At 42.0% G+C, this 27,976-nt stretch overlaps 2 protein-coding genes across 2 annotated transcripts; one reads left to right on the forward strand and one right to left on the reverse strand.

Annotated features, from left to right (window-relative positions):
• Positions 1–167: 167 nt before the first annotated feature.
• Positions 168–2,864, forward strand: ngrn (neugrin, neurite outgrowth associated). The gene is made up of 3 exons (XM_056275231.1): positions 168–757; positions 1,266–1,376; positions 2,199–2,864. The coding sequence occupies exons 1-3, from the start codon at positions 537–539 to the stop codon at positions 2,815–2,817; spliced, it is 951 nt and encodes a 316-aa protein (XP_056131206.1). The 5' UTR covers positions 168–536; the 3' UTR covers positions 2,818–2,864.
• A 125-nt stretch (positions 2,865–2,989) lies between these two features.
• On the reverse strand, positions 2,990–25,958 carry sort1b (sortilin 1b). The gene is made up of 20 exons (XM_056275215.1): positions 25,382–25,958; positions 21,637–21,696; positions 21,303–21,376; positions 20,972–21,074; positions 20,679–20,840; positions 20,200–20,273; positions 18,714–18,763; positions 17,580–17,707; positions 14,250–14,394; positions 13,775–13,930; positions 13,156–13,262; positions 12,702–12,804; positions 12,358–12,529; positions 11,908–12,098; positions 11,544–11,733; positions 9,545–9,661; positions 7,613–7,721; positions 7,381–7,493; positions 5,891–6,020; positions 2,990–5,579 (listed from the first exon to the last, which is right to left on the reverse strand). Exons 1-20 carry the CDS (start codon positions 25,643–25,645, stop codon positions 5,565–5,567), a joined length of 2,463 nt encoding a protein of 820 aa, XP_056131190.1. The 5' UTR covers positions 25,646–25,958; the 3' UTR covers positions 2,990–5,564.
• Between the last annotated feature and the right edge of the window lie 2,018 nt (positions 25,959–27,976).

The raw sequence follows: 27,976 nt of genomic DNA on the forward strand, positions 1-27,976 counted from the left end.
TGACCGTGCAAGTCACTTCTGTGAAAACTAACACTGTACTTATAACTTGGTATCCTGAAGCCTCCCATATCAGCCCTGCCCATATGTGCGCCTCCATACCAGCAGATGGCAATGTTGGATTTTTTTCTGTAAATTTTACACTGCGATGTATTTCCGGAAGTGTCGGTTGCAGCCATGGACGTAATATGGTGGAACCCCATAGTTGCAGCTTTCTAGTTTACACGAGTTTTGTGCTGATCGTGAATTTAGGTTGCTGGCGGGTTGTACCTCTGGTGAATGATAACTCATATCCTTTGTGTTATCGCTTGCCAAGCTGTTAATGTTGTTGAGGCCCGAAAGACTGATCAAGTATTTGAATCCGGATAACGGGATTTTTTTGTTGCAAATACTGACAAAATACTTGTCAGCTAACCAACTCAACACGGTTGCAAAAAATTTCCTTAACTGACAAAATAGATCAGTGGTAATGGTACAGACCTGACAAGAGCACTTCTTTTCTGCGTGACTACCAGTATCCATACTGGTGATCATTTACTATGGTTTTACCGCCTCCTCGGGTATTATCCTTGGTCTGGAGGTTTTGTGCTCTGACAGTGAAGCCCACTGTGAAGAGTTGTAGGTTTGCAAGCAGAAATGCCACATCATGGACGGATCGGGGCAAGAGAGTCTCTGACAGAAGACCAACACAGATCCTTGACAGGCTGGATGAAGAACCTGAGATTGAGGATGTGGAGGAAAAGCTCCAGGCCTTGCACGAGTAAGAGTGATCCCCCATCCTCGTGGATTTCTTGATTCAATTATCAATTTGTGTTTAAAAATAGTTTCTGAATAACTTCCAAAATTGTAGAGGTTTGGTATTTGTGTTGGAAGGTACCCTTTTTGACCACATGACAATTCACTATCACTGATTTGTCATAAAATGCTAATTAAGAAGAAAAATCATTTTTACAAAAACTGCAGAAGTTGCTTTACCTGTATGAAAAAAAATAAAATAAAATTACATTTTTATCGCATTAATCTCTTAAGATTACATTTGTGAAATTTGAAACTACAAAACCTTGTACATCAGTCAGTTAGAACTGTTAACACTGATTTTTTTTTACTTCAGTTTTAAAAGACACCCCACTCAGCTGTCTCCTTTACATATTACGTAACATTACCCAACATAATGATGTAAACTTTCGCGAGTAACTATCCTGTGTGTCCCTTGTTTTGACTTGGTGTGAAAGGCTAACCTAATTGTCCCCTCATTGTGTTTTCTCCAGTGAGGAGAGGAGGCGACAAAAGGCTGTCAGATACCAAAAAATAAGGAGGCGGATGACTCCTTCAGGACCTCCTGAGAGGAAGCTAAGCTGGGATGCTATGGAGCAGATCAGGTGAGCAATTTTACCCCGGCCTTGCATTAACGGGAAAGTCCGATATTTTTTTTTATATATAATCTAAGCCTTATTTTCTTACTGTTAGGATTCAGACCAAGGGATGGGTAGCAGAATCTTGTAAATTAATTGTGCATTCCGATTGGTGTGACCCATATTGCAATGTAATCCTTTGGGGCAACAGTGCTTTCCTAATGTTCACGAAGAGAGCTTTTTTTCCCCGGCACTAACAAGCTGTGAGAATGTTATGAGAGGAGTCTAAATAGTATCAATCAACAGTATCAATCATAGAAGTATGTAGATATCAGTCCATGTCTAAACCAGAGTAGAAGTCTCATTCTATAATCCAATGGGGAGTGAATTGTTGCAGGAAGATAACAGTGGAAACTGTGTTGTGGGACTACTTTATTGTTCGCATTAATACAGTGGCCTATAAATGCTACGTTGCCGCTAGAGGGCATTCAGTGTAGTGACAGCGCATGTGATTGTAGTGTACCCATGTACCAGTCGTTCTCTATTAAACCAGTAAACTTATATCTTGCCTCCTCGTGATACTGCAACCTACTATACAGAAACGAGCTTGATGGCCAGATGACAGCTAACGCTAGCTTGCTCAATACTGAGTCAATTTAAAAGATTCTGTTACCCACCGCTCAGTTTAACTCCTAATGACAGGAAAATAGGACATAGGTAAAAAATTACCGGTTTTCCTTTAATGAACCATACTTTAACTCAACATGGAGATGCACAAAAGAACTGCTCTCTCTGACGTTTTAAACTCTGCCTGTGGTACATTCTCAGACAGTGTCATTTATTTTTCAGGTATCTAAAGAATGAACAACCAGAGGAGTGGACAGTGGAGCGTCTGGCTGAAGGGTTCTCTGTCACCCCTGACATAATCTTCAGAGTCCTCAGGAGCAAGTTCACCCCCACACCTGAAAGAAAAGCAAAACAGGATGCTAAAGCACAGGCAAGACTCCGGCAGAAGGCTCTGTCTTCAGGTAGGGAGGCAGAACACAGCAGGCCTCAGCTGCCAGGACCCAGTACAGCAGCTATGCTGCCCAGTGGGAATAGCACAGGTGCACTGGTTACTGTTGCCAGTCAGATTACGACACCTAAAGGAGAAGGTAGAAGAGCTTTGGTGGCCCATACTGCCAGTCCTGCCCCACTTGCCTCTCTGTCAAGTCAAGTCTCTGTCCCACCGGTTGTGTTCAGTAAACATCCCTCGATAATATCAAGATCAGCAGAGGAAGACGGCATCGCCGGAGATGATGCTTTTGAGAAGGGAGGTGAGAAAGCGGCGGAGGAAGAGACCTGGGATGGTCGGATCTTTTCAGAGGAAGAACTTGAAGAGGTTATGCTGGCAGTAAAGACATCTCCTGTGGTGCAAGTCGGGAAGGAGTTCTTTGATGCTGAGGGCACTTTATTGTATAGAATCTAAAGAATTCTTAAAGAATCACTGGGTCAATAAACTTATTAATTTTTCAAGTTGTCATGATTCAGCTTGGTTGGATGCACTGGTATATATGGTTGTCTGCCACATCAGCTTCATAGTGTAACATTACATTAATTTCATTACAGGGCCAACTATACGTCCAGGCGTTTCTAAATAAACACTGGAATGCAATTAAACTGACTCAGTCAAGTTTGTACCAGTTCAGGATATATATAGTTGTTTGCATGGCATTTCATGTTGTACATATCAGGGCAGTAACAACTTTGCCTCATAATTTGGCCCTCCAAGCATGTTTTCATCTTAGTCAACACTTTTACTCAGAGCAACTTAGTGAGGTCAGCAGCGGAATCATCTTAAGATTTAAAAATTATCTGACAAGAACTCTAAAATATATTTACAAGTGTTAATTTTGGCTCCGTCCTTTTACATGTCTAATTTTTCACATTTCTGTGCCAGAAACAAGACAAGAAAGAATGAAATAGAGGAACATGTTAATTTATTGGTCAACTCCCAAGTAAATTGTCTTAAATATACAGTACAGAAAGAAACAGCAGATACAAAGATGTAACGTTATATATTTACAGATCCATCACAATGATTTATTAATTTATTCAGCATCTTAAAATGTAAGAAAAGAGAATCACTTCTACTTCATCTATTAAACAAGAACCCAGCAAGTGTCTCTTTCAGCATACAGCAGCTACATATTCCCATATCCACTCTTTACCTGTTGAGGTTTAACTTCAATTCAAACGGACTATATAAGAATGAGATCTTTTGATGAGACATGAAACTTTGAGTTACCAAAGCCTATTTTTAGAATGACTTATTTGAAATCCTTTAAGAAACAATTTGATTAAACTTAGTGTTATTATAAATATCCATGCAATCAACCCTAATGGCATATTGTATGAGAGGATTGATGAACTGAAGTTACAAACGAGCTAAGGGATGTGGTGGACATATCGGGTGTAACTGGTTACACAATAGTAGATGGAAATAATTATAAGTTCATGCTGGCCACACTCCAGGGGAGCTTCCATTGTATCCCCATACCAGGCACTTGTATAACCGCATCTCAACCATATCACATTTACTGCAGTCTGAAGCCGTTATTTCACGCATAAATAAAATCTGTATGAAAGCAATGCAACAAACAAGACAAACAATTGTGCAACAAATGTTTTAACGAGCAAAAACCCTGTTGACGTCAGAAAAAAAAAACATCTGTTGGGAGGCAGTAGCCAGTTATTTTAAAATAGTACCTTTGAATAATCTCAGGGAAAAATGTAGAATGGCCCACCTTAGTTGGAAACCTTCAATAGCCATGTATTCTAGAGAATTTCCTCTCCCTCAGCCTCAGTGCAGGACAATATCTGGAGCTTACGCAGCCAGATGTGTTAGTCAGCTCCATGAATAAATTAGCATCCTTCAATCATACTAAACTACACAAATATAATCACATTGCTCACAGCTTATGCTTCTGTCTGACAAGCTAATTAACGTCGTAGATTGCTTAAATCAAATATCAATCTGTTTAAAAAATAGCTTCTGACATTAACTATTAAAAATGGAGGATTTTTGTAGATGTGTAATATAGGTACCCTTCTGACCACATGACAAGTCATTGCCACTGAATTGCCATCGATTACTAAGAAAACTTACTAGTACAAAACTGCACAAGCAACTACAAACACGACTTGTACATGAAAAAAGAAAATTCAATAATTATTACAGTCTTATCACATTAATCATGAGCGAGATTATATTTGGGAAATGTGAAACTACAAACAACTGTGCTTTATACAGAAATGCTAACATTGATTTTTTTTTAAAAAACTATATTCAGTTTTAAGAGACAATTTACTGTCTTCTATACACGTCGACACACATGATTTGAGTGCCAAGCCTGGATCACGCATTTCGTCACATAGCTACTTTTACTGATCGGAGACATTAGAAAGATTATGGCAATGAACGTGTGCCGATAAAAATGTGTCTCAACAGGTTATTGCTGTCAAACCTAATGCAAATTTCAGTTTCCACTTGCATTTTCATCACTTTGGCAAATGAAAATGAAAATAAATATTAAAACTCAAGCGGCTAAGGACAGTTATTAGCCAAGCCACAGCAAACAAGTGACCCGATGAGCACATACCTTGACAAAATCCGATCAATGAAATCCCATCAACTGCAAAGAAGAAAAAATATATATGTACAAGTGCATGAGTAGAGGGAAGAAGGACACAGATCTTCAACAATGGTGGGAAGTATTCCCAAGAGCACACCCAGGTGATGGGAAGGCAGAGCCTGTAATGCAATGGTGGTGTATTAGTGTATTAATATAACCAGCAATTTTTTTTTTAAGCAGCGCTCTATTGCTCAGGTTTGGTCAATAGTCCAAGTCAATGCATCATTCCTCTGTTCCCAAGAAAAAGAATCTGGAAACTGAAACTCAATCAACAGAATCAATGGTTGAAGCACAACACTAAAAGAGCCCTCCCATTTAGTTCTCCTCAGCTGTGGCATTAGTCCCATGAAGCCTTGGTACTTTCACTGGATGCTTCATGAATGACAGCGAGTGACAGAGACCCTTTTTCTATTAGAGGAGGCCAAAAGTCACGCTAAAAGGTGAGAGGAGGAAGTCGCTGGAGACGAAAGAGTGACACGACAGCAGTCAGCCACAGGGTGGACTGGAAACCTGTTGCTCCATTGTTCAATTTTTGTGCCAGCTATTCAAGGAGGTCCTGTGTACAGAAAAAAGGCAAACATCAAACCACAACTGCCACAAAGGAGAAAAAAACCCCACTCTGATTGTAATCTGAATATCTGAGTTTAGCTCTCCATTTTTCTAACTTCCTTGGCACTCCCATCTTCTAAATGAAATGAAATAATTTTGAAAGACATAGCTTGATACCATCTGTGGTCACGGAGAACCTAATTCATTTATTACAGATGCAATACTTGTGCAGCCTCTGTCCTGGCAAAAATTTGGTAACCTGAAAATGGTATTTTGTTGTCTGGCCAGGCACAGGGGTGGTTGATGTTTCCACGTTACCTCATCTGAGTCATCATGAAACTCTCTCTTGCCATTCTGAGTATGGTTGGACTCCAGTGGGTCGTCCACCCCCTCAATGCCATTGGCCTCAGCGTGCTGCTGCAGTACAGAGTACCTGTGGACCAGGAACCTGTACAACAGTCCACAAATGCCAGAACACTCAGAAAAATGTCTTTATACAGGCTCAATAATCCAGGTGAGAAAATCAAAGAAAGTTGATTCAGTTTATCTGGATACAATGTTTATTGACAGAAACGTTTCATCACTCACAGTTTAGACAGAAGTGACCTCTTCTGTCTAAACTGACTGTCGGTATCCCCACCTTTATAAACCATGCAGTTGCATAATGACCAGAACCAACGATCAGTTTCATATGCAAATAGGTGTGACCATTAACTAGAGTTTCAATGGCCATGTGTACTATTCACAGAGGATTTGGGAATGCTTGCAATCTACAACAATGTACGATGGCGACAGATGTACTCTTAGGCCCCCCCCTCGGTTCAGCGATGGTTGTTCCCTCTTCACACAGATGGCCTCTTTAACTCCCTGTATTGTTTATAAGGGTGGGGTTACCTGCACTGATACTCTTGGGCCCCCTGAACAGGGAATCAAAGAGTCCATCCATCTGAAGAGGGAATGGCCATCGCTGAACCAAGGGAGTGCCTAAGAGTACATCTGTCGCCATCGTACAATGTTGTAGATTGAAAACTTTCCCAAATCCTCTGTGAATAGTACACATGGCCATTGAAACTCTAGTTAATGGTCACACCTATTTGCATATGAAACCGATCGTTGGTTTTCGGTCGTTATGCAACTGTGTTGTTTATAAAGGTGGGGATACCTGCAGTCAATTTATACTGAAGAAGTCACGTGGATGAGTGATGAAGCGTTTCCGTCAATAAACGTTGTATCCAGATCAACTGAATCAACTTTCTTTGACGCTGAAAAGTGCAAAAAACAAAAAACAATAAAAAAACACAACATAGGAGAGCAGAAATAACCACGCACAGCAACATTACAGTCAAAACACAAAATAATATTAATCAAAACAGAGCTGCTTACATACTTTAATTACGTTTATGCAAGATGGCTGTCATGCGTAGCCTGCAGTTGTTCGGCACTTTGTTTGTGCACGTCCTCAAAAATTAACACTAACTCATCCACAAGGTGCAATACCCACCCAAACTGAGGGTAGTATACAGGAAGTAACCACCAGTCTATGCCAAGTGACATAATACCAATACAAACATGACAGATGGCGGGTGGAAACAGGGGAAGCTGATAGAGCTTGTGCCTCAACTGCCTCTTGGTGGCATGACCTTTTAATCCTCGAGTCACACAAGAAGTATGCAGACAAGTATGTGAACAATGCCACCTTGCATACACACACACACACAATGTAATTAAAGTAAATTTTTGAGGTGGTCAAGGTCATGAATCTCAAAAATATACCCAGAAATAAATCTGGGCCACAATGTTACACTGACCTGCCCCCACAGACATATTTCTTGACAAAGAAGACCCCTGCTATGGTGCTGGCAAGCATGATGATGATGATTGTAACCACAATAGGCACAGACTTGGAGGAATGACTCTCTTTCTGCAAAAATAACAAGATTACCAGGCAGAAGAAGAACAAGTGTTAAGAAAGGTCACTATGAATGTGAAAACATATACGGTTAGATATTTTAGGCCACCTGAAAAAAAGAGCAGACCTACCAGTAGTTCAGGGCCCAGGAGGTCACTGACACATCTCTTACTGAGGTCTATTTCTTTACGGACAGGCATCTGTCCTCCCTCACATTTATCCCCTGGGATTTTCCTGTAGCTGTAGACAAAATATTATCATTGAAATAGATAATGTTTTAGCATGGTATTGTCTGCAAAGCGATCTATGACATAGTTTTAGTTTTCACACTTTATTTAAAAGTACAATCTGTAATGGCATGCACCACCATGGCTATGTGGAGTACTGCGACAAAATGAACACTAACAAGAATCATGACATATCGAAATCGAGACGACTGAAGCCTCAAAAGGAATTGAAAGTGATGGGTAAATCAACTGGTTTTCTCATTCACAAGCGATAAAGCAAACTATGAAAGAAAGCAACTTTGTTTTTTTATTTTATTTTTATTATCATTGTACAGTTGTTTGGATACAATGAAATTTGTCTTCTACATTTAACCCATCCTACTGTATAGGAACAGGGGGCAGCTGCAGAAACCCAGGGACCAACTCCAGTTCTTCTTTCCATTGCCTTGGTCAGGGGCACAGGCATGCATGTCAGGGTATTAACCCTAACATGCATGTCTTTTTGATGGCGGGAGGAAATCAAAGCACCCGGAGGAAGGCCATGCAAATATGGGGAGAACATGCAAACTCCACACAGAAAGGACCTGGGACAGCCTGGGGTTCAAACCCAAGACCTTCTTGCTGTGAGGCAACAGTGTTAACCACTGGGCCACCATGCCGCAAGTCTACCAGTGTTTATGAAGTATTACCAAAACAATGACGGAAGTGGGGCAGACAGCCGCTGTGTGTATCAACTGCAGACTGTACCCTTAATAATATTTTGGTTACTACTACTACTAGTAGTAGTAGTAGTAGAAATAGTTTTAACTATTTCTAGTATAGACTTCCAGTGTGGGAAGATGGCGGCATGAACTCACTTTTGCAGCAGCTTCACCCAGTACCAACTATGCAGTGTCTTTGTCCATTTCTATGTCTAAGTTCGTGGCATTGCGTGAAGTTTTTATTTCGAACTTTAATTTTAATTTTTTTTTTCATTTGATGGCTGGGAGAGCTGGTGTTGGATCAGCTGAGAGAGCTTTGTCTGCTGCATTCTGTGGACAGCCCTGCTCGGAGCTGTGTCTGAAAGGAAACACCGAGGTGGTCTGGCGGCGGCCTCGCCTAGCATTGACTGTGCAGTGTTTTTGTCGGCGTATGCGTTTGTGTCATGTGGAGTGCAGGGGAGGTATGTTGAAGGTGTCTGGCTGGGAGAGCTAGCATTGGATCGGCTGAGGGAGCCTGGTCTGCTGCATCCTGTGGGCCCAAGGACCACGGCCTTGCCTTGAGCTGCATCCAAAGAGGAAGCAACGAGGGCAGTCTGATAGGACGTGGAAGCGGGACAGGATAAGCTGGACCACGGCCTTGCCTTGAGCTGCACCCAAAGAGGAAGCAACGAGGGCAGTCTGATAGGACGTGGAAGCGGGACAGGATAAGCTAACTGCTAGTCCATGCAGACCAGCAGTTCCGACAGTCATCCTGGCTGGCGTTCGTTCTCTGGACAGTGGAATTTTTGTACTGTGTTGCACTGAATGGACTGTGTTGTTAACCGTTTCAGGAATCAGTAACACTATTTTTTGAGTGTTTTCTGTTTTTGTTTTTTTGCTTTGTTCTCTCCATTATTGTATGTTTTTGGTGGTGTCGTTTTTGGTAATTTGTATATGTTTTTATCTGTTGTGTTGCACTGCTGTGGGCTGCGTGAAACGAAATTTATTTTCTTTTGTGTACTCAAGTACATAATAGAAATGACAATAAATTGTTCTCGATACTATAGGTATTGCTGTTAGTGGCGTTAATATGCAACTAATGTATTGACAATTAGTGGTCTAGATCTGAATTTAGAGATTGTAACTAGAGTGTTACCCATTAGTCTGAAGCTGCTCCTCTTTGCCATGCAGACAGAACTCAAGAACCTGGCCTTTCAGGTCAGGCTGCTCCACGCACTCCGAGCTGTTCTCCTTACGGTAGTATCCAAAGTCACTGCAGAGAGACGGAAGATAACAGGATACTAAGCTGTTGCTAAAGAACGCCAGAAACGTCTAAGAAATATAAAAGGAAACAGTAACTGCTTTTCCACGGAGCCATTTCTATGTGAATGTTTAGCTTGTAAATAACAGCGGCTGAATAAAAATGCCAAAATATCAAAATAATGTATTTCTAAATATCACAAAAACATTATGACAGTCACTGGAAGGAGAAAAGTTGATATTTCAAAAAGGCACGTTACGAAATAAATGGAAAAATGATTATTCCAATTTCGCCAATGTCAAGTGATTCTCATTAACTTTTTAAACTTTTAAACTAAAGGAGTGTGCTCCTCCCTACATGCACACACAGACAGAAAAAACAAGAGCTTTTCTTTCCATTATAAGACTTTTGCATAGTGCTCAAGTCAATTGAATGGGAAATATGGGAAACATATTTTGAATATGCAGTGAGGTCAAGCTAAAAAAAAAATCTCATAATCATGCTAAAAAAAATCTACCGAACAAAAATGTTTTGCCTGTCAGTCTGTGGATGTGCAGCCTCATAGGTGGATCCTTGTACAAAAGTAACCAAATCTAATATCAAATGACAGAGATCAGGCTATCATAATTTCAAGCCCTTATTAAAAAACTTCACGTGTTTAACCATCACGGTTTTCATGATATAACATGAATGGAGGTGAATGGCTGCTCTGCTGATTTGACTTTCATTCATAAAACAAAAGTAAGAAAACATAGCTCAGCCATGGGACGTTTTTATTGTAGCTGATTTCTAGCGGTGACTGTAATTAACCCTACTCTTGAAATTGTATTTTTATAACAGTTTTAACATTGGCGACTATCGCACTTCGGTGTGACAGTGAAGCATATAAGGCAAATTATTTTTGGTTCATCCGGTGTTCCTCCAGTTCTCCTGCGCTAAGATCAGCAATAAATGATTTGCTGGCTTGAGAAACACAATCAACTTCTTGTTTAATTTCAAGATTCATACTGGAATACACAATGTTTTGGTTTTGACACTGTCGCTGCCCGATCTGACTCAACCGTAGATGAGTCGGTTGACTCAGAGCAGGCAGCAACATAAAGAGGTGTTGATCGGGCAAGCTACAGAGTGAATGAGGAGAGGGAGCGGCGATAGTGAGAACAAACATTTTTTGAAACCTTTTGATCACCACAACCATGTTCTACATCATAGTCATATCTGTGCACAAAAAAATTAGGCTGATAGGACCAGTAGTGCACACATACACATGTGCGGGCGACCAAATGCATAATCCCCTCCAGGCTACTGCTTGGCGGAAATAACAACAATTAAACCAATGTTTCTCAGCTGGTGGGTCGTGGACTCGTTCTGAATGGGTTGCAGAATATGTGGTTAAAAAAAAAAACTTTTACCAACCCTTTAATCTACGTCAGTGTTATTCTTTACGCGGCCCGCGAGCCGCATGCGGCTTGTGAGACTTTGTTTTGCGCCTCATATAGATAGTATGCAGTCTACCTAGTCCCGCATTGACAGCTCTTAGTCCAGTGTCCATGATTGTTCGCCAAGAACTACTGCCTCATACCGTTTGTGTGTGTTTGCAATGTTCGCAGTAAACTCAAAGCAAATGAAAAACTCCTTGAAAATATTCTTGAACGTTTGCCTTTGTTTGCTACTTTGAATGCACCTCAGTTAAGAACCATGATTTTGCGTCATCAACCTGCAAGCAGGGAGAATGTAAAATTGCTTAAAATCAGCTTCTGAAAGTGCTAGTTTTGAGTTTTTTTTCCTTTGGTTAAATTTTGCTTAAAATTTAAACACAAACATTATCCATTTTTCTCTTATGTCTCTGACAAGGCAAGTATGGTTGTTTTGAGCCTGGAAGTTGAACTCTTACCACAGGAAGTCATCCAGGGTGCATGGGCAGGGAGTTGGCTCGGTGTTAACATTGTAATCTCGTCCATTCCAGCAAACAGAGTCCTTCCTTAGGCGCAGAAACTTCTCTTTGTAGCCAAGCATGCAGCCATCATTAGGGTCGCTTATGTCATCAGAGTGAGCCAACCACTGCACATAGTCCTTGTCCTCACCTGAAGCAGAAAGATAGGACTCATTTGTGAACAAACTGAACTACATCTCTGATATCATCTAATCACTGATGAATTACCAATTACAAACCTAATTACAAATGATTGACGCAATAAAAATTAAAAGAATCAAATCAGGTTTTAGAGTTCTTGTGACTCAATCACCATCTCACTCACAGTCTCTGGTCAGGAGCTCCCTAAAGTCAATGGTGACAGAGACCCAGTACTGGCTGATGATCGAGTCTCGGTAGCCCCAGATACTGACATTCATGGAGCGGGCCCCTGGCTCTGATGCCAACCCTGTGAAGTGGATGGGCTCTTTGGTGAAATTGTATACAGCCCAGCATTGGCCCTCATCGGTGGAAAACCTACCAGGAATGCAGAGACAGACATTAGCAGAACCTTCATCTCTTTGTTTACCTAGATAGATAGATATCTCCATAAACCTGCTTCTGTGAGTCCATGCCTTGTCATCTGCACCCCAGTGGATGGAAAATTAAAAATGTATGCCAATATATAACTTAAGTAACAATACAAAAAAAATAGACATCTGCATTTAATTTCCACAAACACAGAGCCCATCCAAAGCCTCTTTACTTCCTACATCTTCCTCCAACAATGACTCACTTGATCTGGTTGATGGGTTGGGTGGTGCTGTGCTCCACAGCCACCAGCAGACCTCCAGAGTCCAGTATGGCATAGTGATGGGGCCCCTTGAGAGCCTTCAGCCATGTGTAACCCCCGTCATCAGATACATACACATCAGGCTTCATCACTGAGATGGCATCACCAACACTCCCTAAAGGGGCACATGGTGGCAGTCAGAAAGCTACAGAAAATCTAACATACCTTTACCATCAAGCCAAATAAAGCAAAAAAGTTATTCACAAACAATCTGTCACAGAATTTCAACTGTTTCTACCACAGAAAAACTGCAGCTAGAAGGTATTGAAGGCTGTGTGGGGAATTACCATGAGCTACAATGAGGCCTACAGCATTGGGCTCAGTCAGAGGCAGCATTGGGACGTTCAGTCTCATAGTGATGCTGTAGGCTGCATGGATGTGGAGACTGCACTGTAGATGGAAAAATAATGTAGAAAAATCAAGGCAAAAGAAAAGTTAGAACAACAAAATACAGGGTATATGGATCTTTCGGTGCAACGTGTGTGTGTGTGTGTGTGTGTGTGCGAGTGCATTCATGCATGATAAATTGACAAAATGTAAAACAGTAAAAGAAAAGAGCATTAGCTTAAAACCTCAATTTTAGCCTAACTGATAATGTAATCCAAGTCATCTAAATAATACTTAACTCCTCATTGATCATGCAATTGAGTAATACTCTATCAACATTGTTTATTTTGGCAACTCAATTTTTTCACAATACCATTGTGTTACATTCCTCCTTGACACCTGCTCATCGTTTACCTTGTCTGGGTCTTTGGCTGTAGCATCACATTTGCTGTTGGCAGGTTTCTGCAGGGGCAACCACTCCCCTCCCTGGTCAAAGGACACCACAGACTGCACCGAGCCATCTAGAAAAACAAGACAGGGGCTCAAATTTCTATTGAGCATTTAGCTGGCGGCATAATCTAGAGAAGAAAAAAAAAAGAAGGGCACGCTCAACTTTCTGGAGAGCCAATTACATTTCCAGTAACAAAGTGTATGAGGTCAGAAACATGTATCAACAACTATCTCATGGACACAAAGGGAAATTAAAAAAAGAGAGGAGTGATAGAAAAAGAGTTAAATAAGAGTTATCAAGGAGATAGAGGGTTTTTTTCCCCAGAGTAAGCAGAGTTAGTAGAGGAGAAGGTGTATAATTCAGTGGGGAACAGGTGACACTGACTGCAACAGACAGCTCATGCAACAGACAGGGAGCTCATCTCACACTGAGCAGCTACTAAAATATTTACATAAGGGTCCCCTTGTGTGACACAGAGGAGTTGTGTGTGTTTCTGGGATAATTGAATACAGGTATGCATTAAGGAGTTGCTATTTGTGTGTGTGTGTGTGTGTTTAACTGCATGCATATGATTACAGCTACCTTTTGCCAGGACACTGGTGATAAAGACGCCTCGAAGGGAGGTGACATTAGTAAAGTCGGTGTCACCCCCTGTGGTGGTATAAAGATGGCGCTCAAGAGACTTGGAGTACACAGTGCCCCGGTCGTCCGATACGTAAATGGTGCCAAATGCTGTATCTGTGGACATGAATGACCACTGTTGATATCAGTAAATTCATATTAAATTGCAAATAGATAGACTAGAAATTCAACGATTTAAAGCTGTAAACATTAATATCCATTACCCAGATGAAGAAATTCAGATTGTAATACACAAGTAAAATACATACACAAAAATTAGAACTGTACAAATACACTGTAATGCAGAGGAGGGAATTGTATACTGAGAATAAAGTACAGCGGGTGATGACTGCCTAGAAAGACCGTCACTGTTGCTTTATAATGTGGTGACCAAAGTGTAGAGTTACTGAGGTGATATAACAGACTCTTTACAGACCCCCAGGTTCGTCTACATGCATGAAAACCATTTCGTCGTTGGCCGCCAATATAGAGTAGAACTGCTCATGGCCAACAGGGGGCAGCTGGGCCATGTTCCACACATCACCCTGGTCCACTGACACATGGATCATCCTCAGAGTCCCCTAACAGAGACAGACGGACAGAGGAGAGAGGTAAACAAAACAAAAAATAACAAAGCGAAAGGAAATGGGCAACAGTGGAGTTTGGAGTAAAAACAATAGTTCCAAGCACACGCCAACAAGTTCAGACATTCAGGTAAAAAATGAGCGACACGTGGATCAAGCTCACAGACACATGCATGCCATTAGATTTCTCTCATAGAATCTGTCCTGAGAGCTGCCTCATCAGTCATTTGTAGCTAGCTATGCTCAAGAGATTAGAAAACTGAAAGGAACCATATATGCTGGGAGCCAGTCAAGGAAGATGCAAATATTATGGTAATCATAAATTACACAAAAATATAACAATACTAAATCACGGATATCAGTGTGTGTCTAGCAAAACATTGTCATTGTTTCTACAGTTAACTGAGTTGAGTTAAAGGGATAGTTCAGCTTTTGTGGTTTTTAATATATGCCCTACTTACCTAGACAAACTTGTGGATAAGGAATGTTGACAGGCGAGTTTAGCCTAGCTTAGCTCAATTGCTGGATGTCTACTGGGCTCATTTGCAGCTACTCTCAAAAGAAGGGAAATACACCTTCTGAAGCTGATCATTAATACTTTTTACTCATTAGCCTGGTGTTAATTCTTCTTAACCAATATTTTTACAAGTACATGCAACTACTATTACTTTTGGCTGCTCCCATTAGGGGTCACCACAGCGGATAATTCATTTCCATCTCTTCCTGTCCTGTGCATCTTCTTCTGTCACACCAACCACCTGCATGTCCTCTCTCACCACATCCATAAACCACCTCTTTGGCCTTCCACTTTTCCTCTTGTCTGGCAGCTCCATATTCAGCATCCTTCTCCCAATATACCCAGCATCTCTCCTCCGCACATGTCCAAACCATCTCCATCTTGCCTCTCTTGATTTGTCTCCAAAAAGTCCAACCTGAGCTGTCCCTCTAATATAGTCGTTCCTAATCATGTCCTTTGTCACACCTAACAAAAATCTTAGCATCTTCAACTCTGACACCTCCAGCTCTTCCTCCTGTCTTTTTGTCAGTGCCAACATCTCCAAACCATACAACATAGCTGGTCTCACTACCATCTTGTAAACCTTCCCTTTAACTCTTGCTGGTACCCTTCTATCACAAATCACTCCTGACACTCTTCTCCACCGACCCCCCCACCCTGCCTGCACTCTCTTCATGGAGACTCCTGCCTGATCTCGTCCGTCAATCTGTCCATCACCATTGTAAACAAGGGCTCAGAGCCAATCCTTGATGTAATCCCATCTCCACCCATCCATTACTCCTACTGAACACCTCACCACTGTCACACTGCCCTCATACATATCCTACACCACTCTTACATACTTCTCCGCAACTCCCGACTTCCTCATACAATACCACACCTCCTCTCTCGGCACCCCGTCATATACTTTTTCTGAATCCACAAAGACACAATGTAACTCCTTCTGGCCTTTTCTATACTTCTCCATCAACATTCTCAAAGCAGACATCGCATCTGTAGTGCTCTTTCGTGGCAGGAAACCATACTGCTACTATCTAATTATCACCTCTCCTCTTACACTAGCTTCTATTACCCTTTCCCATATCTTCATGCTGTGGCTGATCAACTTTATACCTCTGTAGTTACTACAGCTCTGCACATCACCCTTATTCTTGAAAATCGGTACCAGTATGCTTCTTCTCCACTCCTCGTATATCCTCTCACTTTCCAAGATTGTGTTAAACAACCTAGTTAAAAACTCCACTGCCATCTCTCCTAAACACTTCCATGCCTCCACAGGTATGTCATCTGGACCAACCACCTTCCCACTCTTCATCCTCTTCATAGCTGTCCTCACTTCCTCCTTACTAATCCACCGCACTTCCTGATTCACTATCCCCACATCATCCAACCTTCTCTTTCTTTCTCTCGCTCTCATTTTCTTCATTCATCAGCCCATCAAAGTACTCCTTCCACCTTCTCAACACGCTCTCCTCGCTTGTCGGCACATTTCCATCTCTATCCTTCATCACCCTACCCTGTTGTACATCCAAGTACATGCAAAATCCTAAAAATTAGAAATTAGAGTATTAGACTATTTTTCTGTGACACATATTGTCGTCTTCTTCTGCAGTAAAAAAATGACTGATACAAGTCTTCTTCCACCGTAAAAGAAGATGAACTCTCCAAGTACAACACACAGTAAAAATTCCAGAAACCGAACTAACCCTTTAATAAACTACTAATATATGGGATCATGTGCAGCATGATACTTCTTCACCATTATAATCCATGTTTGGGGGTTTGTTTTGGATTTTTTCCCCCTTTTTTCCCCCCAATTGTATCCGGCCAAATACCCCACTCTTCCGAGCCATCGTAGTCGCTGCTCCACCCCCTCTGCCAATCCAGGAAGGGCTGCAGACTACCAAATGCCTCCTCTGATACATGTGGAGTCGCCAGCCGCTTCTTTTCACCTGACAGGGAGGAGTTTTGCCAGGGGGACGTAGCACGTGGGAGGATCACGCTATTCCCCCCAGTTCCCCTTCCCCCCTGAATAGGTGCCCTGACCGACCAGAGGAGGCGCTAGTGCAGTGACCAGGACACATACCCACATCTTGCTTCCCACCCGCAGACATGGCCAATGGTGTCTGTAGGGACGCCCAACTAAGCCAGAGGTAACACGGGGATTCAAACTGGGGATCCCTGTGTTGGTAGGCAACGGAATAGACTGCCACGCCACCTGGACGCCCCATTATAATCAATGTTTTCATTAAGAAATATTCAGTGAACCCAAACACAGGTATACAAATTTCATCCACTTTAAGTATACCAATATTTTACTAAGTAAATTATTTCCCAAATATTTATTCATTCATTCATTATCCAAGCCTCTTATCCGAATTCGGTTCGCGGGATGCTGGAGCCTATCCCAGCAGTCATTGGGCGGCAGACAGGGAGACACCCTGGACAGGCCGCCAGTCCATCACAGGGCCAACACATTCACACCTAGGGGCAATTTAGTATGGCCAATTCACCTGACCTACATGTCTTTGGACTGTGGGAGGAAACCGGAGCAGCTGGAGGAAACCCACGCAGACACTGGGAGAACATGCAAACACAGAGGATGCAAAGAATCAACATTATCCCTCTGCACACTGATCTGTTGGTGACCTGAGCAAACGCTTACCTTTCCTGTCATTACAGAGGCAAAGAGGAAACGTCCACCCAGGCCGAAGGAGAAGATTTTACTGGCCACTGTCTTGATGGTTTTCCCATAGTCTGTTGTTCTTCTCAGATCCAACATCCCTCGGTCACCTGAAAAAAATGCAAGAATGAAAATGTCAGTGTAAATACTGGAGAGGAGGGAATAAAATGATTTACAGATTTTCTATTTATGTACGTTAAGAGTTTAAAAGCTCAAGTGTTACCAAGTGTTTTCTTATCCTCACATTGTAACTGTCTATAATATTGGCTTAATGAGGAACTTAATATTAAGTTCTTCATTGTATATAATGAGGGACTTTTGTGTTAAGGTGATCCTTAATTTGGGGCATCTGCTAACTTCGATACTTCCAACTTCAAAACAATTGAAGTTGTTTGTTAGATGGGTCTCTTAAATCCACCCCCCTTTTCTCCCCAATTGTATCCATCCAATTACCCCACTCTTCCGAGCCGTCCCGGTCGCTGCTCCACCACCTCTGCCGATCCGGGGAGGGCTGCAGACTATCACGTCTCCTCCGATACATGTGGAGTCACCAGCCACTTCTTTTCACCTGACAGTGAGGAGTTTTGCCAGGACGTAGCGCGTGGGAGGATCACGCTACCCCCCCCCAGATCCCCCTCCCCCCTGAACAGGCACCCCAACCGACCAGAGGAGGCACTAGTGCAACGACCAGGACACATACCCACATCCGGCTTCCTACCCGCAGACAAGGCCAATTGTGTCTGTAGGGATGCCCGACCAAGCAGGAGGTAACATGAGGATTCGAACCGGCGATCCCCGTGTTGGTAGGCAATGGAACAGACTGCTACACTACCTGGACGCCTCGGGTCTCTCAAAATTAAAACCAGCAATGTGCCACAGTGAAACATGTGAGGGTGGAGGATTATCAAATGAATGAAATGAAAAATAAAAATCCTGCTTGTTTTTTGAGGTACACTGCTCTGATAATGTTGTAAATATCTGTTTAATGTAATCCTCCTCAAGAATCTATGTGTATATACTCAAAGTTAATTTGGTAAAAAATTCCAGGAAGGGGGCTTTAAGAAAGGACTTGATGAGTTCCCTCCCCAAATTTTGCATAATGACAGTATCACTTACTGCAGGATCCATTAAGGTTGGTAGTGAAGAATATGGTGTTCTTCGCTCCCCTAGAATAGGAGGAAAGCATGTCAGGTAAGCAGCCCTCCATATGTCAGGTCAGAGTCAAAGTTTGGTAAACACAATGGATGCAGACACATACTTGGCTCAGAAGTTACAGTTCTTGGTGTTGTCAGTGCTCAGTCACATCCTACTGAGGTCTTATGATTTTATACACACATTTCAAGCAAGCTAGGGAACATTTCCCAACTTAAGGAAAACACTAAACACATGTAAAATTTGATTCCACGCAAATGATGTGTGGTCTTTTTTCTTCCTATAATAAATTTGGCTGCACTGTGAAATTGAGATGTTTGATATTAAGTGATAGGGTTAGACTTCATGACAGCAAATTACACTGTTTCATAGGGACTACGTGAGAGGGCATAAACTGTGCTTGATCAAGTGGCACAGCCTTCCCACAAACCTACAGGACAGCAGAATAAACTATTTGTCTGGCAATCTTTTATGCAGTGTCACATGCCATGGCTTATCAAAAATGAACAGCATGCAGCTGTGCCCTTCCCAAATATGTACTTGGCCCCGAGTGCCGTATTATGACTTCGGAAAACTCCTGCCCCTGTTCAGATCAACCTATTTTCCCATGGATGGTGCAAATGAAGGTTGGGTCTCATGGGACGATATGAAAGGCTGTGTCGGAGGAAAGACCCATTTTGTGTGTGAAGCTCTAAAGACTAAGCACCCCTTGAACTGCATCCATCAAAATCCAAAGTAAGCAAACCTTTGCAGCTGACAAAGTCCTTCAACACTGCCTACCAGGAAACATTTTCAAACCAAAAGTAGAGCACCTAGTGTTTGTCCCTTAAAGATAAGCAGCTCGTCAAACAGTAACTAACTGCAATGCAGTTTTACTGCCAAAGTTATAATGGTGCAGCAGTAAAAAAAAAACAGGGATTCTGAACACACTTGAATTCTCAGTGATTCAGTCTAAAGACAACTCCTGCAACTAATTAGCAAGCCATCTGAGGGAAAGCGAGTTGAGCATAAATTTGCATAAGTGAAAGCATAGTCAAACGCATCTCTGTTTTCACCAAACATGGTATTTTATCTGTTGGAGAGCTGGACATCCATTGTCTTCCCTCTAAGTATAATAATCTATGCTCAAACTGAGGAGATGGACAAAGAGCCAATAGATATACTATATAGGCAGAAAACCCTTCCTGGACTCTCCCCTGTTCCAGGCTGGACAACAGGGTCCTTCCACTCCTCCGTAATCCCCTAGTACAGCGGTATTTCCCTAAACTGTGGTGACAGACACCAAGTCTGAGATCCTTAAGAACATCAGATAATGTCTTATAACCTTGTTTTCTGAAAACCCAAAAGGCAGTGGTAAGACCTTCTGTTTTCTGCTCCCTCCTCACGAACAATGGATTTGAAAAAAAAAAACAGGATATGCAAACAGCATTTGACTGCTGACACTGCTTACCATTTGAACAGACACACCATATCATGGATCTTCCTCCAGATTGCACCAAAGTCTTCAGAAAGCCATAGTTCATTCTGAGGACATAAATTCAGATCTCTTAGATAAGGGAGTAACATTTTAAAGGCAAAAGATTTCCCTGTTTACTCAGGTTCAGGCGAAAAGCTTGATACAATGAGGAAGTCCATAATAACAGAACTAAATAAACAGAGCAACCAACGTAGTAAATCTTCCCCATGTAAACAGGTCACACAAATTATTGACTAAAAGTATTCTCCCAAGCATAAAGGTATTAGACACTAGTCACTTCATATTTCCAGTGTAATCTAAGTACCACCCAGCGTTATGTTAATGACAGATAGTTCAGGTTTGTTCATTCAATGCAAGAGTTTAGATATTGAAACCTTTTCTCATTTTTAAAAAGGTACCAGGGGCTCTATGGACTCATTAAAACACCACCGCCAAAGCCACCATCCACTTACATTAGTGCTGATGACCAATAGTACAGTGGCATTTTGAGGGTTGTATGTAATCTGCATCAGTGGTGTGAACGGCAAGTCATGGTGTGTGAAACTGTTTCCAAAGCTATTGGAGGTGAAAATCCGAGATCCAAGCCCTCCAGACATGTCTCCAGTAAGAATCACCTGGGGAAAACAGTTAACAAAGTTCAGATTAATTAATAAATATGACATATGATGGCTCTGTTACAAAATACAGTAGGACTGGTTTGTCCTACTGTATTTTGTACTGCATTGTATCAAATCATATAACTCACTTTCCCGGAGTTCTCAGGACTGATAGCAATTCCGAATTCTGTTCTGATGAAGGTGTTGTTGATCAGGTCGGTCACATCCTGGAATGACTTTCCATAGTTCTCACTGGGTAGACGTGTTGACATAGCCAAATTATATACAAATCAGACACAAACCACAGTGTTCTGGTCTTACAGATCATATCAGGAGACACACTGAGGACAACAAGTTTATCCACTTTAAAAACCAAAGTAAGGTTAATATCAAATTTGCCAGAGGGGCAGGTTTATTTGCATAAACCTGGTTAAATATATTCAGTGTGTCCCCCGCCTGACTTCCCACTCCTATACATACCTCCGGTAGAGTTTGGACTGTCCAAACCTCAACATGAAGAATGGCACCTGAAAGGTCGTCAAAGCCAGGATAACCTGCCAAGAAAGCAAAGGTTCATCTTGGGGAACTGGGGCATGGTTCTTTTAATAATACACAAGATGAACTGTAGTGAATAAGTGAACCCATTCTGCCATTTATTACTGACATGAACCCAAGCGCTGCAGCCCACCACATTCCCATATATTATGACTGATCTGCTGAGTAATCTAGCAAAGAATGTCATACTCATGTCACAACTAAACGCCACTGTAGGATAGACATGTTTCGTGGCAACAGACAAGCGTTTGACACTCACCCCTGTGCCATCTCCTACCCAGGCCAGTGACACTGATCCACTCAGATCGTTGAAGGCATACTGAAGAAAAATAAAATATATATGTATTATACAACACAGAAAAACATTATTAAGCTGTCATTTACAACAAATAGAGTAGCAGCGTTAAGAATATAAACCAATATGCAAAATCCTGCATAAATATGTCAGAAATCATGTGATAGAACAGATGATCTAATAACAAAATAATGACATAAAGGCTTAATTAGAGTTTAAACGGCCTAAATAGTTGTGCGGGTCTAAGGGGAAAATGCTGCATTATTTGTAGAATTACACACACCACTTTTTACATCAAAAAGGGTCAGTCAGAGTCCACACACAATTGCATGCTGTTGAATTCATATACAACATAAGCCCATTTATAAACTTTTAGCACCAGCAGTGAATTTCAGCTTTGACTAGCGTTATGCTCATTTGCACTGCTGAATAAAAAGTGAAACAACACTTACATTGAAACAGACAAGTGCTTCCACAAGCACTAGGCTTCAGACCAAATACTGCCCCAGTGGAAAACACCAAGAAATTTGTGCCAACACTCAGGAAATCACTCTTAACAAGAATGTGTATTACATTAAGCCAATGAGGCAACCCGGGCTCTAACAGTTACTTGGAGATAACCATTTTCCCAAACATTACTGATCAAAAATACATTAACTTTCAACTGGCCAAGCTACTCCTGTTGCCTTATCTACAACTCTTAAATCCCTAATCTCATCAAGAGGCCCTCCACTTTTTAATAGCTGCGGTTACATGCACACATTTTTCATTCTGACTGAAAACATTCCAATTGAAGATTTCGACTCAACTGTTCACATGAAATGTGATCTTATACGTCTGTCGTTTACATGCGCCGTCGCATTTAATCGGAACATCTGACATGCACTGTTACTTTTTTTCGTGGACTTGTTTGAATACGTTGTTGTTTCTTATTTTCCTACCGTCTAGGCGTCCAATAATGTTCAGTTCTTTAACAGTCTTTCTGTTCGTCTTCCGGAGCGGCTGGCAGTCTTCACGTGGCATTGTATCTGATCCAGATGCAATCTGACTTTTGTGAGGGTTGTCAAGTGGCAGACCACGACTGACACAGGCAAGAGAATTCCGGAGTCTGTGGAGAGATGCGTCCCGGCGAGTCTCTTGTCTTGGAGCACTAGCTGGCTACTTTGGCTAAAAACAAGCCGGTGCTAGCTAGCAGCAGAATCCGCTAGCAATGCAGGCCAGGAATCGGCGCTCGTGAGCAAAGCCAGGAAAGCCCAGTCTGAGTGTTAGGTAGCCACAGCTGAGCGACAATAGAATCCGTTCATGAATTAAACAACAATAGACTGTATTTCCAGAAATCAGACAAAAAGCTCAGGATCACGGTCGTGGCTGAGTCCACGCGGTTCTCGCCACATACAGTGCCAGCACTACCGTGCCAGAGACGTCAGTGCGATCAAGTCCGTGCAACAATCGATGATCAGAGAAAATAGTACAGGCAAATCATAAAATCAATTAAAAGTTGTTAAAAGTTGAAAAGCAAGGAAGCAGAGCAACATTTTTTTTTAAGCAGAGCAACAAACCATCAGCTGGCCGTCAGCTGACAACCGGAAATTACGCAGCAGGGCGTGCGCATGCGTAGAAAGAACGTAACCAGAAAATCGGGTTGAATCGTTTACATGATACATTTTTTTCTTTTGATCAGTTTATGAAAAGGTTTAAACTTCCCAACCTCTTGAAATTTCAATCGATTTGGCACGTTTGTTCAGATTGAGGTGTTTATATCGGGCATTTTTATTCTGTTTGGGCTGTTAAACCGATTATAATCGGAATATTCGGCTCCATGTAACCATAGCTAATGTGGATAGTTTATTTGCAGTCACGTGATTCTGATGACGCGCGAGATTCAGACGGAGGGCAGGAAGTGAAAAGCGGAACGGAACTGTGCTGGTTTATACGATACTATGAAAGAAAGGTATAAACAGAAAGTAAGATATGTTGACGTGACCACTTCGTCAAAGGTAAAATTGCTTTACCTTTGACGAAGTGTTCACTGCACACACGAGCATTATCCGACTCCGCTCCTCCCGACCGCAGACGACGGTTCGCAAGACATTTTTTCCGGCGTTTTCGGTCGGTTTCTTGTATTTCCACCCCTTACGAACAACAGCTTTTGATACTCGATACACCCGCCTCGTAGTTTCTCGGTTTAATCGATCTGAGAAACCGGCATTTTGAGAGTTTTTGATTGCGCTTCCTATGTAGAAAATCACTTCCTGCCCTCCACCTGCAATTCGCGCGTCATATGCAAACAAGGCCTCTAGCACTACTGGGATCTAAAGAAGTGACCTCCTCCACGGGAATGCAAAGACCAGGGTGAGGCTCCTGCAGACCTGTCTTCTGCCTTATTACAGAGGTCTGGGTCCACAGAAGGCAGCAATGCAAAGTCGGTCACCTGGCACAAGGATCTAGACAAATGATTAGCACAAGACTCAGTGTCTGTTCACCACTTGTATTTAAGCTTGCTGGGCACTGAAAGCTTCACTGGGTTTGCTGTCTGATGTTCATTGTCTGCTCTGTAAATAATTTCCAAGACTCCTTATCCTTGGGGTGCATGCATGACTAAATTCTAATAACTTAGAATTTAGCTCTTTCTTTACCCATCTTCCTGACAAGAATGCATCGTCCAAAAAGCTGCTGGACAGGTTTATCATGTAGGCTACAAACACAGGGAAATCCATTGCACATCTGGTGACACCAAATTTAGCCTGATTTCCTCTCTGGGATTTGAGGGCCAAGTCCTTGGGGAAAATGTAGGGTTGGTTTCCCGACATATCTTCCGGTTTACGTCTGTTTTCAAAGAGGACACAGCTTGTAAATACACAATAATTACCACACTGCAGATCACAAGTTTTCACCTGGATCCAGCCTATTATCAGTCAACATCCTAGAAAAAACAGTCAGCGAGGCTGAAAGAACATGCAGGATCCTTGAATACAGAATGAGGTTGCATCTTTCCACGCACAAAATATAGGTCATGCCTGGCCATTAGTGGTCCATTGGAATATTTGAAATGTAACTTAGTCTATCAACCCTTCAGCGGATGCTGAGGAAGACTTCAATCACATGAAGCCTCTGAGGAGTTTTGAAATACCAGACATCAGAAGACACAATTCTGCCACTGCACTATATCACCACAATTGCTTTCCTGCACCAGAAAAAGTGAGAGGAATCATTCAACTAGTCCAGAATTGGTACAGCAAGGTAGATATTAGATAAAGCCTAAACACAATGAAGGTGACCAATTGTTCTTCAAGTTGACGATGATGATGATGTCGAAACTAGGTGAAGGTAAGAATATCAGCTAAACTCGTGATCATGCTCACGTCTGCACATCACTATTCTGATATGTTATGTGATAATTGTAATGGTTCATTCATTGTCTCATTTCCTTTTTTTTCCCAAAAGGAAGAAAACTAAGCCTGCATGGTTCCTGTGCAACGTCCATCTATTCTGCGAATCGTGGCTTACAGATAAACGTGCCATCCAGAAATAGATTCATCGGTCGACTATTTAAACTCCACGTATAGCTACTAAGGCCTGGAGCTTATTTGTCAATCAATCAATGATTTATTGATTTGTTTACCTCCTTAATCACTTACGCAGCTTGTTCTAGTGTGAGCTGTAATTGTCGCACCTGTGAAAACTACCAGGACCTGTCTGGTTAACTTACGCTGTGGGTGTTGTCAGCCAATTTGGTGTCATATCCTTGAAGAGCTTTACAGGTGTCCCCTTGGTCAGCGCTTCTTCTGTCTATCTTGTGCTTTGACGGAGAGAGCCATCCGGGGAGAGACCTCTTTTCGATTTTCCCACCTCTCCCGATTTGGGGATTTTTCATAAAAGCTAAATGCCCATTTTGTAGTCCCGACTGAAAATCAAAACCAACAGTGAAACTGCACAGAAAAAGCAGCATACAGTGATGCACCACAAGTCCCATTCTCGTAACGTGTCCCGCTGACACCCACCCCCTCCCCAAAATTGACTCTCTGTTTATCCTAATACTCCTTAGAAAACTGACAGTCGTCCCAGCACTGCTGCGGATGACATCAACAAAACACAGTAGTCCTGACAGCGAGAACGCTATTGTGGGCTTTGTATGCACAGATCACAGACGTCTCCAGGCGGTGTGCTCCAACCTGCAGTTTTGCCCTGTTAATTTTTTTGTCCATGCAGCGGAGAAAACGCCTGAACAGAACAAACAGACGGCAGCCGCAAACGTAGTAATCCAACGCGACGGCTATCCAACTATTCGTGCCTTACTCCGCGGCCGAAGTGACAAAACGTAACGATCACTCAAATTGTGTCTGTGGGACGTCCGTCGCTGCAGAAAGACGGGCTGCGATTGGTCGCTTTTCCAATCTGACATAAAAAGGCGTTGTTCTGATTGGCCCAGATCGAGGCGCACAAACTAGATCTACACGCAAAGCTGTCAAAGCCTTTTTAAAGATAGGTTGAAGGGGCAGTGTCGTGAATGGTCAACTGTAAATTAATGGTGATTTATGATCCACCGCTCTTGCCGTGAACGTATTTATCCGCAACATTGAAATTCAACTTCTGACCTACACAAAGCCTCGAATGTACGTGACCTCCGACTATGGCAACTGAGAAGGATTAGTAAATATGTCAAACATGACACATCAATATTTTTTTATTCGGCCTTCCAGAGAGTTGTAGGAAAATGAAAGGGAAAAGTAACATTTTAAAAATCTATATGTAGAGGGATTTTAAGGGCTGGTATTTGGCTATTACAATAAAATGTGTGCCTCATTTTTTTCATGGCACACATGAATTTACCCACTAACAACATTTAGCTGTACATATAGTGACATAACACTACCATTAGGTAGCACTTTTGAATGGGTGTATCCCAAAGTACTGTACGTCCACTTAAGTGAAAATAAACCATAATCTGAGGTTACGTTTATAAGGCAATAAACTACGGAAGATCCATCCTGTAAATTTGTTGTCATTTTGTCAACCAAGGACTTCAGTTGCCTCCTATCCCATAAGAAATGCTTTTTAATGCAGTAATTCTTCCCCATACACCATTAGACACATGGTTCGTATTACGTTTATTGATGTACAGATTTTTGATGTAGCTGAGGTGCAACTTTTCGCTAATTCTCAACATAAGCACGGAGGAGAACAAAAAAGCACAACTGAGGTGACATTCTTTTCATAAATAATCTCAATTTATGAATAAAGTTGAATGAAGGTTAGTGTCATTTGTTTATTCCACTCTCAATAATTAAATTTATTCATTTTGCTGCTGTGAGTCATATTCTGTGCTTAATTAAATTTGTGCATGTGATGAGCGATTGAGTGCACACACCAAATGGAACCCATGACTGCCGGTCATGCGGTGCTGAGAAAGTCCCCACAACTAGCATAGCAAGGCTGTAATTTGACTGACTAGACTGTCAAACCATGGACTAAGAACTCCAGTGACAGGAATGTGATACAGGACTAATAATAATAATAATACAGGAATAGTACTCGGTTCTCTTGCGATATGCTGAGACATATTCCTCTTCTGGAATATCCGTGCAAACTTTCAAAAAAAATCTAATATGTGTGAATATGAGGACATGCCCTCATATTCACACTAGCAGTGTAATTGAAACTCTTCTTCTGCTAGCTGAGGACCTTACAGACCAGGCTTTTTCTTACGTTGCCATGCTTGTTTAATTTTGATGTGGCACCACAAGTCTGACAAGTTTGTCCACCCAAAGAGGGAAATGTGTCATAACACCAAAACCAAAACTTGAGATGTCACCTGACAACAGGTTGTGTTTTGACAATTGTAAGACCTTAAATTTGAAACAAGCTGTCACAAAGCTATCAAGAAAAGAACTACAAGCTTTCATAGTATCCTTTCAATGTGTCTTTCTCGACTCCCTAATTGCAGATACATATTTCCTTCTGTCAGATTCACTCAAGAGAGCCAACCAGTTTTGGTGAGCGGTGATCTGCAAAGCTGCATTCCTCCGCATAGGGACTGTACAATGTGGTGTCAACCCCTCCCCCATGGCAGCCCAGTCAACTATTAAAAGGTGGGGAACAAAGACACTCTTATTCCTTGGAGATGTGCTCTATGATAGCGAGAGAGTACTGTGTTCCCACCTTGGCCACTTGGCGCGCTGAATAAAGAATAGTTGGATCAGAATGGCAGGAAACAAGTGACCCTGAACCTGCTCAGCAAGTACCCCTCCCCCAAATGGCCCGTCCGATTGCATTGAGCTAAAGCAGCGCTATTACACCAGGGACC

This window comes from Lampris incognitus, chromosome 2, assembly GCF_029633865.1.
Source record: "Lampris incognitus isolate fLamInc1 chromosome 2, fLamInc1.hap2, whole genome shotgun sequence".
Classification (NCBI taxonomy): Eukaryota; Metazoa; Chordata; class Actinopteri; order Lampriformes; family Lampridae; genus Lampris; species Lampris incognitus.